The sequence below is a fragment of the Pinus tabuliformis genome, chromosome Q, assembly GCF_031772625.1.
Source record: "Pinus tabuliformis cultivar Carrire ecotype Pingquan chromosome Q, CPIR1, whole genome shotgun sequence".
NCBI lineage: Eukaryota > Viridiplantae > Streptophyta > Pinopsida > Pinales > Pinaceae > Pinus > Pinus tabuliformis.
The window spans coordinates 1,040,519,491-1,040,532,025 of NC_142296.1; the positions used below are offsets into that span (position 1 = coordinate 1,040,519,491).

Here is a 12,535-nt window from a genome sequence, read left to right on the forward strand (position 1 = left end):
GGTTACCTGGAAGGTTTAATTGGCTCCTGAAGGTTCTGTAGCATGCATGGAAGGTCAAATTGGTCTTGTTATGTCGATTCCACTTCCTTAACTATACATGGGGAGTTGAATCACATCATAGTAGCCTATCGTCGCATGTTTACCCCAATAGACTAGCTAACTTGGGTAAATGTGGGAGGAGGGTGTTACACAGTCCAATTGTTGAAACTGGATGATCTCATGCCACTATGTAACCTACCTCCTACTATCCCTAACCCTAAGTAAGAGTAGAAGGAGGAAGTTACTAAACTGACCCAACCTCCAAAGTTTAGTTACAGAAACGGGGTCTAAACTTTTGACCTTTTTTGACTTTATCAAAACTTAAGATGGATAACATCATTGTGTTTGTCTTGTCGAGACCTTTCCAATGATATAAAATTTGTCTCAATTCGACTCCCAGATCAAAATATATGGTCGTTCAAAGGTTGACCTGTTTAATAATGCCACATCATCTTAACCTACCACGTGGCACCCATGTGGCCTTCTAAGTCATATCTACTCATTAACACTTGGAAGCATGACTCCAAATGTCGACTCGTTCACACTGGGTTACAAGTTATCCCTTTCTACGGCTCACAAGCCCCAACCTATAACATATATATACAACATATACAAAGTACGTGGGTATGGGCCCTTTACGGCCACATCACCCCGGGAATAAAATATCAATGGGTTCCCATGTAGTTCCTCGTTGAACTCCCGGAGACAATATTTCAGGGTTACATGGACCCCTGGTGGCTCCTTCTCCATGTGTCCCAATGCCATTTGTTGCAACCACTCACATGGGCCCCACCCTTTCCACGTCATCCCAACCCATTCTCCTCTGGCTCTATTCACAATTACCGAGGTTATGTAGCAGCTCCACATGGTGTACTACCATGTCCACTCTGCTACGTGGGTCTCACCAATTGTGTATGTTCAATTCCCTTACACTTACACAGGTGGGCTCTGCCATGCCACATCACCTCGGAAATTAAATATTGGTGGGATTGCACCTGACTCCATTAGAAATCGTTGGGGACAAGGTGTCAGGTTGACGTCAATGACCCTTTCCGCCAGGGTGACATTACCCTCTATGTCACTCCACTCTAAGTGTGCCACATGTCACTCGAATCAATGCCACTTGGGCCCACAAAACCCTCGAATTCAACTGACACATGTCTTCCTTCTAGGATGTCATGTGGCTTTGTGTCCACATCACCTACCACACTAATTTGGGGTCACGCTTGGCCCTCTACTACATGGTAAGTTCAAATTTCACGTTATAAGATCATTCGAGTTTTTTCTTCATCGATTTTTGTTGGGCATTCAATTGGCCCCACTATGCCAAGTCACTATGGGAATAAAATTCCAAGAGTTTCCCTTGGAGCTCCCCTTGAAACCACCAGGAAAAAGTTTCGGGACATGTGGATGGCGTCAGTTCTTTCTCGCATCTATAGCTCGGATATATCCCACCTGTGCTTGTGGACATTTCTCTTATCCATATGGCATATAAGGCGTGTGTCTTTGCTCTCCTCTAGTCCCTAACTTTTGCTCCCCACAACATAAGCATTGATCTATATGATGTAGGTTTTTCCTACAATATGCACGTTGTCATGACACCAAATCACATTGCCTATTACAACACGAAGGCCAAGCCCTCAATGTTTCACAACTCAACCCCTACTCATTCCATGTATGTGTAGTCATATAATCATAAAGCTTTCAAAGCTATCCCTCCTAAACCTCGAATGCACATGCATATTTGGCATTTATGCCATCCCTCCTGAGCTTATAAGGGTTTCGACTCAACCTATTTACACACACACACACACACACACACACACACACACACACATATATATATATAAACACTATCCTTCTTGAGCTTTCAAGATGACTTGGTCCAACCAATCCAACACACACACACACAATTGTTTCTCTTAAGCTTATGGGTAAATACCGATATGATAGCCAAGTCATTTTAATGCAGACATTCATTTGATTAACATAAATTTGTCTATCTCTTATATACACAACCATTTAGACCAGTTTAAAGACTTAGGTTGAACATAGGAGTAACCCACTCTTAATGAATAACTTAAGCAATTATCAGCTATGTTGCCAACAACTAATGATAATACAGAGAGCATGAACAAACACTAATATATCAGCCTTCGGGAAACAACCATCCCTCGTCATTAACATGACATTTAGCATTATTTATTTACATAGGAATTCATCATTCCTCAATAGTAGCATAGGCATTAAACCAACGCATTACCTTGTGCAAAATGTCTAGCCTTCATGAGATTACAGATTAGAAACAAAACCTACTAGCCATTCATTCAACATAGTATAGTCATTATAGAGATTCACCCATATCTTCAATATTCAAGCACACAAAACATAGTTCTGAATCAAGAACTTACGAGATTCAAACATTCCTTGCAGAAAACCATCTAGACTAGGATTATGCTCAAGTTATCACATGAATCTAAGTCATTCCATATCCATTCCTTTAAAATAATAGCATTCATTCATACAAGAATGCTTCATTCCTTAGCATTACAAGTCATCATAAATCAATACATTAAACAAACATAAAACATTCAAAACATAAGATTCATAAGTGGACACTTATCTTTGATAGATTGAATTAGCCATTGAGATTGGGACTTCAACTCTCTACCCATCCTTATACACATTGCAACCAAGCCTTTCTTGTAGTAGTTACCCTCGAGGCACATTCTAGAGTTTGAGGATGAGTGCTTAAGGGATTAAACCAACTATGCCAACTGAAACAGGGAATCCAGAGGACCATCCACCTCCACCCACCAACTACTTCATGCAACCAATATCTCACAAAGAATCCAGAGGTCCACCACCTCCACCCTCAAATTAGCAAGGGAATCTAAAGACTATACCTCCACCCTCAAATCAATAAGGGAGTCCAAAGCTCACTACAAAACTAAGAAAACAAGTAGACGGGGGCTAAATAACTCTCCTACCAGGAATCAAAGGAACAAGCCTCCACCCAGGTTGTCAAGAGAATCTAGAGAAAACCATCTCCACCCTCCAGTATTATAGGGAATCTAGAGACTACTATCCTCAAATGAGAGTTATTCTTCCACCTCCCAATACTCAACCAAAGGATGGCTCTACTCCCTGCATTTTTTTTATAGCAACACAACATTTTATTCTTTTGTTCTCATTTAGATGTGCTCTCCAACATTCTTTGTTTTCTCTGTATTCGAATTGTTCTTCCCCAATGCATGTGAGTACCCTCTTGCTTGTAGTGCGTGGGATGTCTTCTCCTGAAAATGTTTGTCTCTCCTTTCTTTTTTGTGGAGTGTGATGATCGTCCCCTTTACATAGTTACAACCATTTTTGGTTGCATGGGTAGACACTGCTGTCACCCCCTTCCTTCTCAGCTATGGTGGTTCTGTCCTACATGGTGGTGGGGAATGTTGTTGTGTCAACTCCTCTTCCTCCCTACTTCCTATTGGTTGAGCTCGCTATCCCATTCTCCATTTAATTTTGTCCTTTTTGCCTTATGGATTCGTCCAAGGTAGGCATGGTTCTCTTGTCCTTTGCCCAACTTTTTTAACTAATATATCAACCCAATTTAAGGCACATCTATCAGTCACTCATGGCTGCAATAAAACAAGTCAAGCTTCCTTCAAATCCAAAACAACCTCCTTCCTAAAACTCCAGAATCCATGTCCCAATTCTCAAGTCTTATTAATTATAATCAAAATATATGAAATATTTACAATGAAGGGGAATTAGCCTAGGGTTGTCACAATATGCCACCCTACATGGATTTGTTATAAGGAATTTGCATAATCACTAAAACTGGAACAAGTAGTTTGGATGTGGATGCTTCTGACATTCTAAACCAACTTTGCTACCATCTCTATGGCAACCATATTTTCTATAATTTCACTATGAATGATGACTCTACAAAACTTTCACGCCAACCTTGCTGTTATAGTCATAATGAAATTATTCATTTTCTATAGATTTTCTCTATTACTTCTTGCTGCTTATGTGGTGCAATCATCCCCATGTGAATCATGATGTTCTCTCCTTAGTCTATCACTATTCTTATAGTCACTCAATTCTTCAATATTTCTCCTTGTTCTAATTGCATTCTTTGGTCAATTTTGTATTCATTCTCTCAATGCAAACTCTCAAATAATTTGTGCCTTTTTGCTTCATATGTATAACACGATATTTGTGTACAAAAACTACTTTTCAACGTTTAAAAAATTTACAACTTCTAACCATAACATTATTTTGATCAAACTTTCTATCTTTCTATAACATACTTCTACTTTTTACATAGAATCACATTTTTGCATAGCAACTAGCACCTTGTACTCAATCAAAATTTATCCTACGAACGTTGTGCATTATTTGTCCTTTTTTTTTTTTTTTTCAGAGAGAAAATCATCATGGATTATATTAAGAGAATATAAAGTTCTGAATACATACAAGACCGTCCCATCCTGGAACAAATTCAGAAAGGTCGAAGCAGCAGATTATACAGATACTTCCACAAAAATATGACTGTCCAGATAGCTTACAGATATTCCATCTTTAGAAGCATTATATAACACCATCCAAAAAGCATAGAGATAGTTTCAAAAGTGAAAACATCCACAAAAAACCGAGAAAACCGATGATGGCCATATAAAACAGATCAAAAGAAACCATAGGCCGAAGATTTATCCGGCAGGGTCAAGATATGCCGATATGTGAACCAGGATAGAGGCAAGGGGCACCCTGGAATCTTGAAAGATATGAGCATTCCTCCATTTCCACAAAAACCAGCATGTAAGGATAAATAAAGATCGCCAAGATGGACGCTGTTCGCTCCACCATTTGAAGCCTTCCTGTACAGATGAGAAAAACCGGTGAGGAAAACCATAAGACAAAGACAGTTCATACCAGATTTGAGTAGTTGAAGCACATTGAAAGAACATGTGAGCATTTGTTTCAGCCGCAAACTGACACATTGGACATCTGCCCGGACCCTGCCATCCCTTCCTTTGGAGGACCTCCCATGTGAGATTCCTGTTTGAAAAGACCAACCATGAAAATAATATCATTTTGAGCGGACAAGTCGCTTTCCAAAATCTAGGAGGAAAGATCGAAACGGAGAGCGGCGGAAGGCCTGATGACATTGCTGCATATAAGTCCTTGACACGAATAGGCTGAGAAGAATTCTGCAGAGACCACGCCAGCACATCCATTGAGCCCGATCGCTTGATTCCTTTGCCTGTAAGATTTTGAACAGCCGACAACCAAATGGGACGCAAAGAAAGAGGCAATGATAAGTCGTCCCCGTCCATCCATACTGGAGAAGATGAGGACCAAGATTTTATCAACTTGTTCCACGTAAAAATGCCCTTTGAGTGGAAAAAGGAGATCAGTCCGGGAGGGAGCAATGATTCCAAACCATTCACTGTTGAGTCAATACCGATATAGATGCTTGAGCCTGAAAAAAATCTCCACCTTAAGTTTCCCATGAAGAAGACCTGAATCTTCCTGAAACTTTGCCAGATGGCTGATCCTCTTTTAATGCCCAGAGATTTTCTTCTGTACCAGAAAACCATGCTCCTGCCTTTTAGATATTTTTGATTGATGACTTTGCTCCACTTACCCTCACCATAGATGCCTCTATGAAGAGATTTGCATAGAAGGGCTTTGCCAAAAGTTCTCATGTGCATAAGGCCCCATCCGCCCGCCTTCTTCGATCTTGAGATAGAATCCATCTTTACTAAATGGAACTTGGACTGATAAGATCTTCCACCCCATAAAAAATTGGCAGCTAATGAAACCATTTTGCTTATAACAGAAGCAGGAAGAAGATATAGGTGGGCCCAATAAACCGCTAGTTGAGATAGAACTGCCTGAACCAGGATGAATCTGCCCGCCAGAGATAGGAATCTCATCTCCCAGCTTGATATTTTTTTATAGAAGCGATCTATCAGCCATTGCCAGTCCTGTTTGCGATTTCCTTTTGCTTTCAGGATGAAACCCAAATATTTAAAGCCCTCCTTAATCGATGCCTGGTTGATGCCGAACAGTGCTGCAATCCATTGAACTATCTCCAGATTGGACTCATTGTGATACAACATAGATTTGTCCCTGTTTATGACCATGCCAGATGCAGACTGGAACTTTTGAAAGATCTCGTTTAGGCAGTGCCATGTTGACTTGCATAGCATGGCGAAAATAAGAATATCATCAACAAAAAGATTATGAGATAGGAATATATCCTTGCATATCTTTATCGGCCTGCATCTTCGATCAGTCACAACATTATTGATCTGAGTGCTGAGAGAGTTCATCACTAGAATAAAGAGAAGAGGGGAGAGAGGGCAACCCTGGCGAAGTCCCCTCTCCGCTTGGAAAAAGGATGATGGGATACCATTTATAATAACTGAATATTTAACGTTTTCGACACACGCCATTATCCAGTTAATACCCTGAGACCTCAACCCAATTTTGGCCAGCAGGATTCTAAGGAATCCCCAATCCACACAATCATACGCTTTTTTCAAATCTATCTTTAGAATGGCCGCATCAATATTATTTGATAATATTGAAAATAAGCATTCCTGAGTCATAGCAACCGCGTCCAGTATGTTCCTATCTTTTAAAAACGCATGCTGGTCCCTTGTGATAAAAGAGTTTAGAACAGGCTTCATCCTTTCCGCTATAATTTTGGAGATGATTTTAAATAGAATATTGCATAAGGCAATAGGCCTGTAGTCCTTTAATGAATCTGATTGGTCCTTTTTCGGAATAAGAGCTAAGAATGTGGCAGTTAAAGCACTGTTTATGTTCCCAGATATGCGGGAAGCCTCCACCATCCGCAGCATGTCCACCTTGAACATATCATAGAAATGAGAAAAGAACTCAATAGGCCAGCCATCTGGCCCAGGACTTTTGTCCTTTTTGAAGGTCTTGATAACAGCTTGGAGTTCCTCTTCCGTAATAGGCTTAAAAAACTCAGCATTAGCATCCTCGTCGAACATAACAGGCACTAAATCCACAGCCCATAAGATGTCATTTATTTCACCCCGTTGCCTCTTATATTGATTCTGAAAGAACCTTGTGGCTTCAGCAGATATGTCATGCTGAGAGTAATAGAAACCCCCATTACCGTCTTCAATCTTCCAGATAGAGTTTTTCCTCCTTCTTGCATTTGCGAAATTATGAAAAAACTTTGAATTCTGATCACCCTCCCTGAGCCAGGTCGCTCTGCTTTTAAGCCTCCAGGATGCTTCTTCCTTTTGCAGCAGCGCTTGTTTCTTTTTTTCCAAAATTCTGATGAGATTCTTTTGCTCAAAAGACAAGCAATCAAAATTTGCTGAGTTTGCAAAGATACCTATCTCCTTTTTAATGTCAATCAGCTCCTGTTTATCCTTCTTCCTCCGTTTAATTTGCCAATCCTTTGCAACATCCCTTAGAGATTGAATCTTTTCCCGAAAGGTAGAAAAGAGAGCCATTTCAGATTCTTGAAGATCCTTCCACTTTTTTGTTATGACATCATTAAAGGATTTGTCTTCTAAAAAGATTCTGTTAAATTTAAAGGAGTAACCCATCCTGTAGTCCTTTTCCTTCCATTCAAGAAAGATAGGTCTGTGGTCCGAGGTAAAATCATTCCCGGTACTTGCAACAGGCATCCCCCATTTTGCAATGATGCTGGCATTTATAATAAAACGATCAATTCTTTTTGCAATAAAGGCATGACCCGACTTGTTGTTATCCCAAGTTGGAATCATTACCAATTGATAAGCTTCCTCTATTGAATACATTTTATGTAAATTAATCTCATCCAGAATTATTTAAAATTTTAAAATTGTTTTAAATAAAACATTGTGCATTATTTGTCCTTTACCTTCAATAGCAATTGATAGGCTTCCTCTATTGAATACATTTTATGTGAATTAATCTCATCTAGGATTATTTAAAATTTTTAAATATTGAATACATTTTATGTGAATTAATCTCATCTGGGACTATTTAAAATTTCAAAAAAATTTAAATAAAATTATTTAAAACAATTTTAAAAGTTGTTTTTCCCACCAGTAGTGAGAAAAACACTTGATGAGGCCAGGTCAGCCATATACTACAATCCGTATTGATGAATACCTTTCATTATTTAAATTAAAGATTCCCAAAATATTCCAAAATTCAGATGAATGATCAATATTCCAATGATCTGCAAAAATATTCCCAAAACCTCGATCGATGCTTGGCCTGGATGAATAAACGACGTCCTCTGTTCAATTGCTGCTTCTCCCATTTCTTTTTCAACCTACCACTTATCATCTCTGAGAACTCTAATTCTCCAATTCCTCGAGCTTCTAGCCTCAACGGCGCGTAGAATACAGCTCTACTCATTGAACAACGACTTGCGATGGCTGGTTAGAATGACAAGTTTGGCTGATTACATGACAAATGCTCCAGGTGACTATATAAACTCGGTTTTCATATTTCTTGCAAATCCATGGTCTGGGTGATATTTCTACTTGTAATTTGTGATGGACATCAAATGTATTGTTTATTACCTAACTCATTCTCATGAACATTTTAGACAATCTGAATTGTAACTTCCTACTACTGTGAAATCAGTGGTTTACAAGGTTTCAACCGCAATGGAGCATTACCAGAAAAAGAGAGACAATGACATCATTCGCTGAATTTTGAACTTTAAATGGAGAAAATGAATTTACTTGTATTAGTATATGTATATGGATTGGATAGGGATGGCCACATTACTGTAATGAACTATTGCAGGCAAGCGAACAAGGTTTGCAGAAACAGTTATAGCATTTTCATCAACAGAGAAAACAGTTTCTCTGGGTTTAATGCATTAACAACATTAAGTTCCTGGTTGAAAGGAAAGGGGGATAAACCCAGATGATGAAAGCCAGATATAGCTGGGTTTATTGTCCGCACGATTGCGGAGGGCGGGAAAATGACGATTGTTCGCCATATGTTTGAAAAAATGAGTGAAAGTGATTTAGTGGTGTGGACTAGGACGATCGTCAGGTATGCCAAATGCGGCAATGTTATGTATGCACAACAGCTGTTTGACAAAATGCCTGAACGAAGCTTGGTCTCTTGGAATGCACTAATTGCTGGCTATACTCAGCATGGTCATGATCGGGAGGCTCTGAAACTCTTCAGTGCAATGCATATGACAGGCATGAAACCTGACTACTTCACTCTCGCAAGCATTTTAAGTGGTTGTGGCAACTTAGCAGCCCTGGAAGGAGGCAAGCAGGTCCATGCTCACGCCATCAGAAGTGGGTATGAATCTTATTTACCAGTCAGCAATACCCTTGTTTCAATGTATGCAAAATGCAGTAGCATAGCGTATGCACAACAAGTGTTTGACAAAATGCCTGAACGGGATGTTTTCTCATGGACTTCAATGATTTCAGGTTACTCAAAATACGGGAGCATAGAGCTTGCACGTCACATGTTTGACAACATGCCTGAACGGAATGTCGTCTCTTGGAATGCCATGATTAATGGATATGTCCAGCATGGTTTTGTCGAGGACGCCCTTCAATTGTTTTGCAGAATGCATTGGACAGGGTTAGCTCGTGACCAGTTTACATTTGCGAGTATACTGAGTTTATGTGGTAATTTGGAAGTTTTAGAACTAGGCAGCCAAGTGCATGCTCTTGTAATTAAGAGTGGCTTTGATTCTCATGTTTCTGTAGGCAATGCGCTTGCTACCATGTATGCGAAGTGCCGGAAAATACAAAATGCGCATCAAGTGTTCATCAATATGGATGAACGAAACTTAGTCACTTGGAATGCCATGATAGCAGGATATGCACAACAAGGGTATGATGAGGAAGCCTTAAGCAATTTTTGGGAAATGCAACGGAAACACATTAAACCCAGTGAGCTGACACTGGTAAGTGTTTTAAGTGCCTGTGCTAATTTATTAGCATGTGAGCATGGTAAGCAGATACACGCTTATATTATTAGGACAGGCTTTGAATCCCATGTTGCTGTTGGCAATGCTGTTGTTACTATGTATGCCAGAAGCCAAAGCGTAGAAGATGCACGCTGCATGTTTGACAGAATACGTGATAGAGATATAATATCGTGGAATGCAATGATTGCCGGATATGCCCAGCAGGAGTGTAGCAACAAAGCTTTGGACCTCTTTTGCCAAATGCAAGGGACATATGTCAAACCAGACGAGTTTACTCTAGCCAGCGTTTTGAGTGGTTGTGCCAACGTGAAAACTCTGGAATATGGCAAGCAGATCCAAACCCAAACTATCAAGAATGGATTAATACTTTGTGTCTTTGTCAGTAATGCACTTATTACAATGTATGCCAAGGGTCAAAGCCTTGGTGATGCAAGGCAAGTATTTGATGAATTGGAAGAAGCAAATACTGTGTCTTGGAATGCAATGGTCGCGGGATATGCTCAGCATGGCTATTATGAGGAGGCCATGGAACTCTTCTGCCAAATGCTGCAGTCAAACATAATTCCGGGGCAATTCACCTTGGCCATGGTATTAAGTGTATGTGCCAGTCTAGTAGCTGTGGATTGTGGCAAGCAAGTCCATTCGTACATTATCAAATCTGGATTTGGTTCATATCTGTCTGTGGGCAATTCTCTGATCACAATGTATGCAAAATGTGGAATGATAAAGGACTCGCATAAAATGTTCTATCAAATTCCTGAACGAGATGTTGTCTCCTGGAATTCAATAGTAGCAGGATATGCTCAGCATGGGAATGGCAAGGAGGCCATCCACCTCTTTGAAGCAATGCTAGAGGCAGACATAAGCCCAGACCATATTACTTTTGTTGCTATTCTCTCTGCATGCAGCCATGCAGGTCTAGTGGATGAAGGTTATTACTACTTTAAGTCTATGAGTGAAGATCACAATATTACTCCAGGATCAAACCATTATGCATGCATGGTTGACCTGCTGGGCCGAGCTGGGCTTCTAGACAAAGCAGAGGGCTTTATCAACAGCATGCCCTTTAAACCTGATGCGAGCATATGGTGGGCATTGCTCAGTGCATGCAGAGTTCATGGTAATATGGAGCTAGGAAAATCTGCAGCTGAATCCCTTTTTGAGTTGGAACCAGAAAACCCAGCAATATACGTGCTGTTATCAAATATCTATGCTGCAGCTGGCCGATGGGATGATGTGGCAAAGATTAGAACATTGATGAAAGGCCGGCAGGTCAAAAAGAAGCCAGGATGCAGCTGGATTATAGTAAAGAACAAAGTGCACACGTTTGTGGTAGAAGATATGTCACACCCACAAACAACAGAAGTCTATGCAAGACTGGACAGTTTGGCTGAACAGATGAAGGAAGCAGGGTATGTTCCAGACACATCCTTCGCACTACATGATGTTGAGGAGGAAAATAAGGAAAACATCCTGTCTTATCATAGTGAGAAACTTGCAATAGCTTTTGGGCTTATTAATACAGCCCCTGGATTACCTATCCAAATTATAAAAAATCTTCGCGTGTGTGGTGACTGCCATACTTTTATGAAATTTATTTCAAAGATTGTTGGGAGAGAAATTATTCTCAGGGATGGAAGCCGCTTCCATCAAGTCAAAGATGGTTTGTGTTCATGTGGGGACTATTGGTAACAGTAAGTTAAACAAGCATGAAAGTAAGGTTTAATGCTTTTGACATTTGCTTGCTAGACATCACATAATTCTTGATAGGAATTTTCATAAATTGGAATTAAGCAAAAATAATTCATGTTGCAACCCGTGATAACAGAAGAGTGTTCTCTTATATGATCTGTCTACGGGGATATCTGCCGCGATGCGATTTTTTTATTGTGAAATTATAAAGCCTTAAGGAAAATCTTAATACTCATTCTCAAAGGGTTATTTAGGGTAATTGACATTAATCGTTTAGCTTGCAAATTCATAACTTGGTTATTTAGGGTCCCAACCCCAGATGGTCGTGATGAACCCCCACCAGCTGCTGGCTTGGTTCCCTGTGGTTTAGTTTTTATGCTCAAATGCAATGTTTTTTAATTTTGTTTTTCTGGCCTTATGTTTGTTATAAACTTGTGCATATTTGCAAATGTATGTACCGAGTACTTTGGCATAAGGTAGCACGATTTTTGAGTTTTGTTTAGATTTTGCTAGTGCTTGTTGACGCTGCATGCATGCATGGTCCACCTTGCTTTTGTATAAAAGCTTGGTACATATTGTTCTATTGACAGTCAAAGGAAGCTTCTATGTCCTATGAATGGGTTATCAACTTGTTTACTGTCTTAGTTCCACGGAGTATATTTAATCAATGGAGAGAATAATTCCTACTATTGTCATTAGACATGCATAGTTACCAACGGCTATCGCACAAATGCAAAACAATAGGCAATTGGTGAGGAGTTGTATTTAAGACAATAATGACAAAGCAAATTTAATGTTTATCTTAAAGAAACATTCTTTCATCTAGCACCATTTTGTTGTTGTTGC

General features: G+C 39.8%; 1 protein-coding gene across 3 annotated transcripts; it reads left to right on the plus strand.

The window, feature by feature from the left end:
- The first annotated feature begins 8,185 nt into the window (after positions 1-8,185).
- LOC149223052 (pentatricopeptide repeat-containing protein At4g33170-like) lies at positions 8,186-11,835 on the plus strand. Of its 3 annotated transcripts, none has more exons than XM_089385733.1 (2): positions 8,186-8,508; positions 8,636-11,835. In XM_089385733.1, exon 2 carries the CDS (start codon positions 9,020-9,022, stop codon positions 11,687-11,689), a length of 2,670 nt encoding a protein of 889 aa, XP_089241859.1. In that variant the 5' UTR covers positions 8,186-8,508; positions 8,636-9,019; the 3' UTR covers positions 11,690-11,835. The 3 variants fall into 3 exon arrangements, with proteins under 3 accessions (XP_089241859.1, XP_089241860.1, XP_089241861.1); XM_089385734.1 differs by having other exon boundaries at positions 8,674-11,835; XM_089385735.1 differs by lacking the exon at positions 8,186-8,508 and having other exon boundaries at positions 9,200-9,354; positions 9,489-11,834.
- Positions 11,836-12,535: the final 700 nt, after the last annotated feature.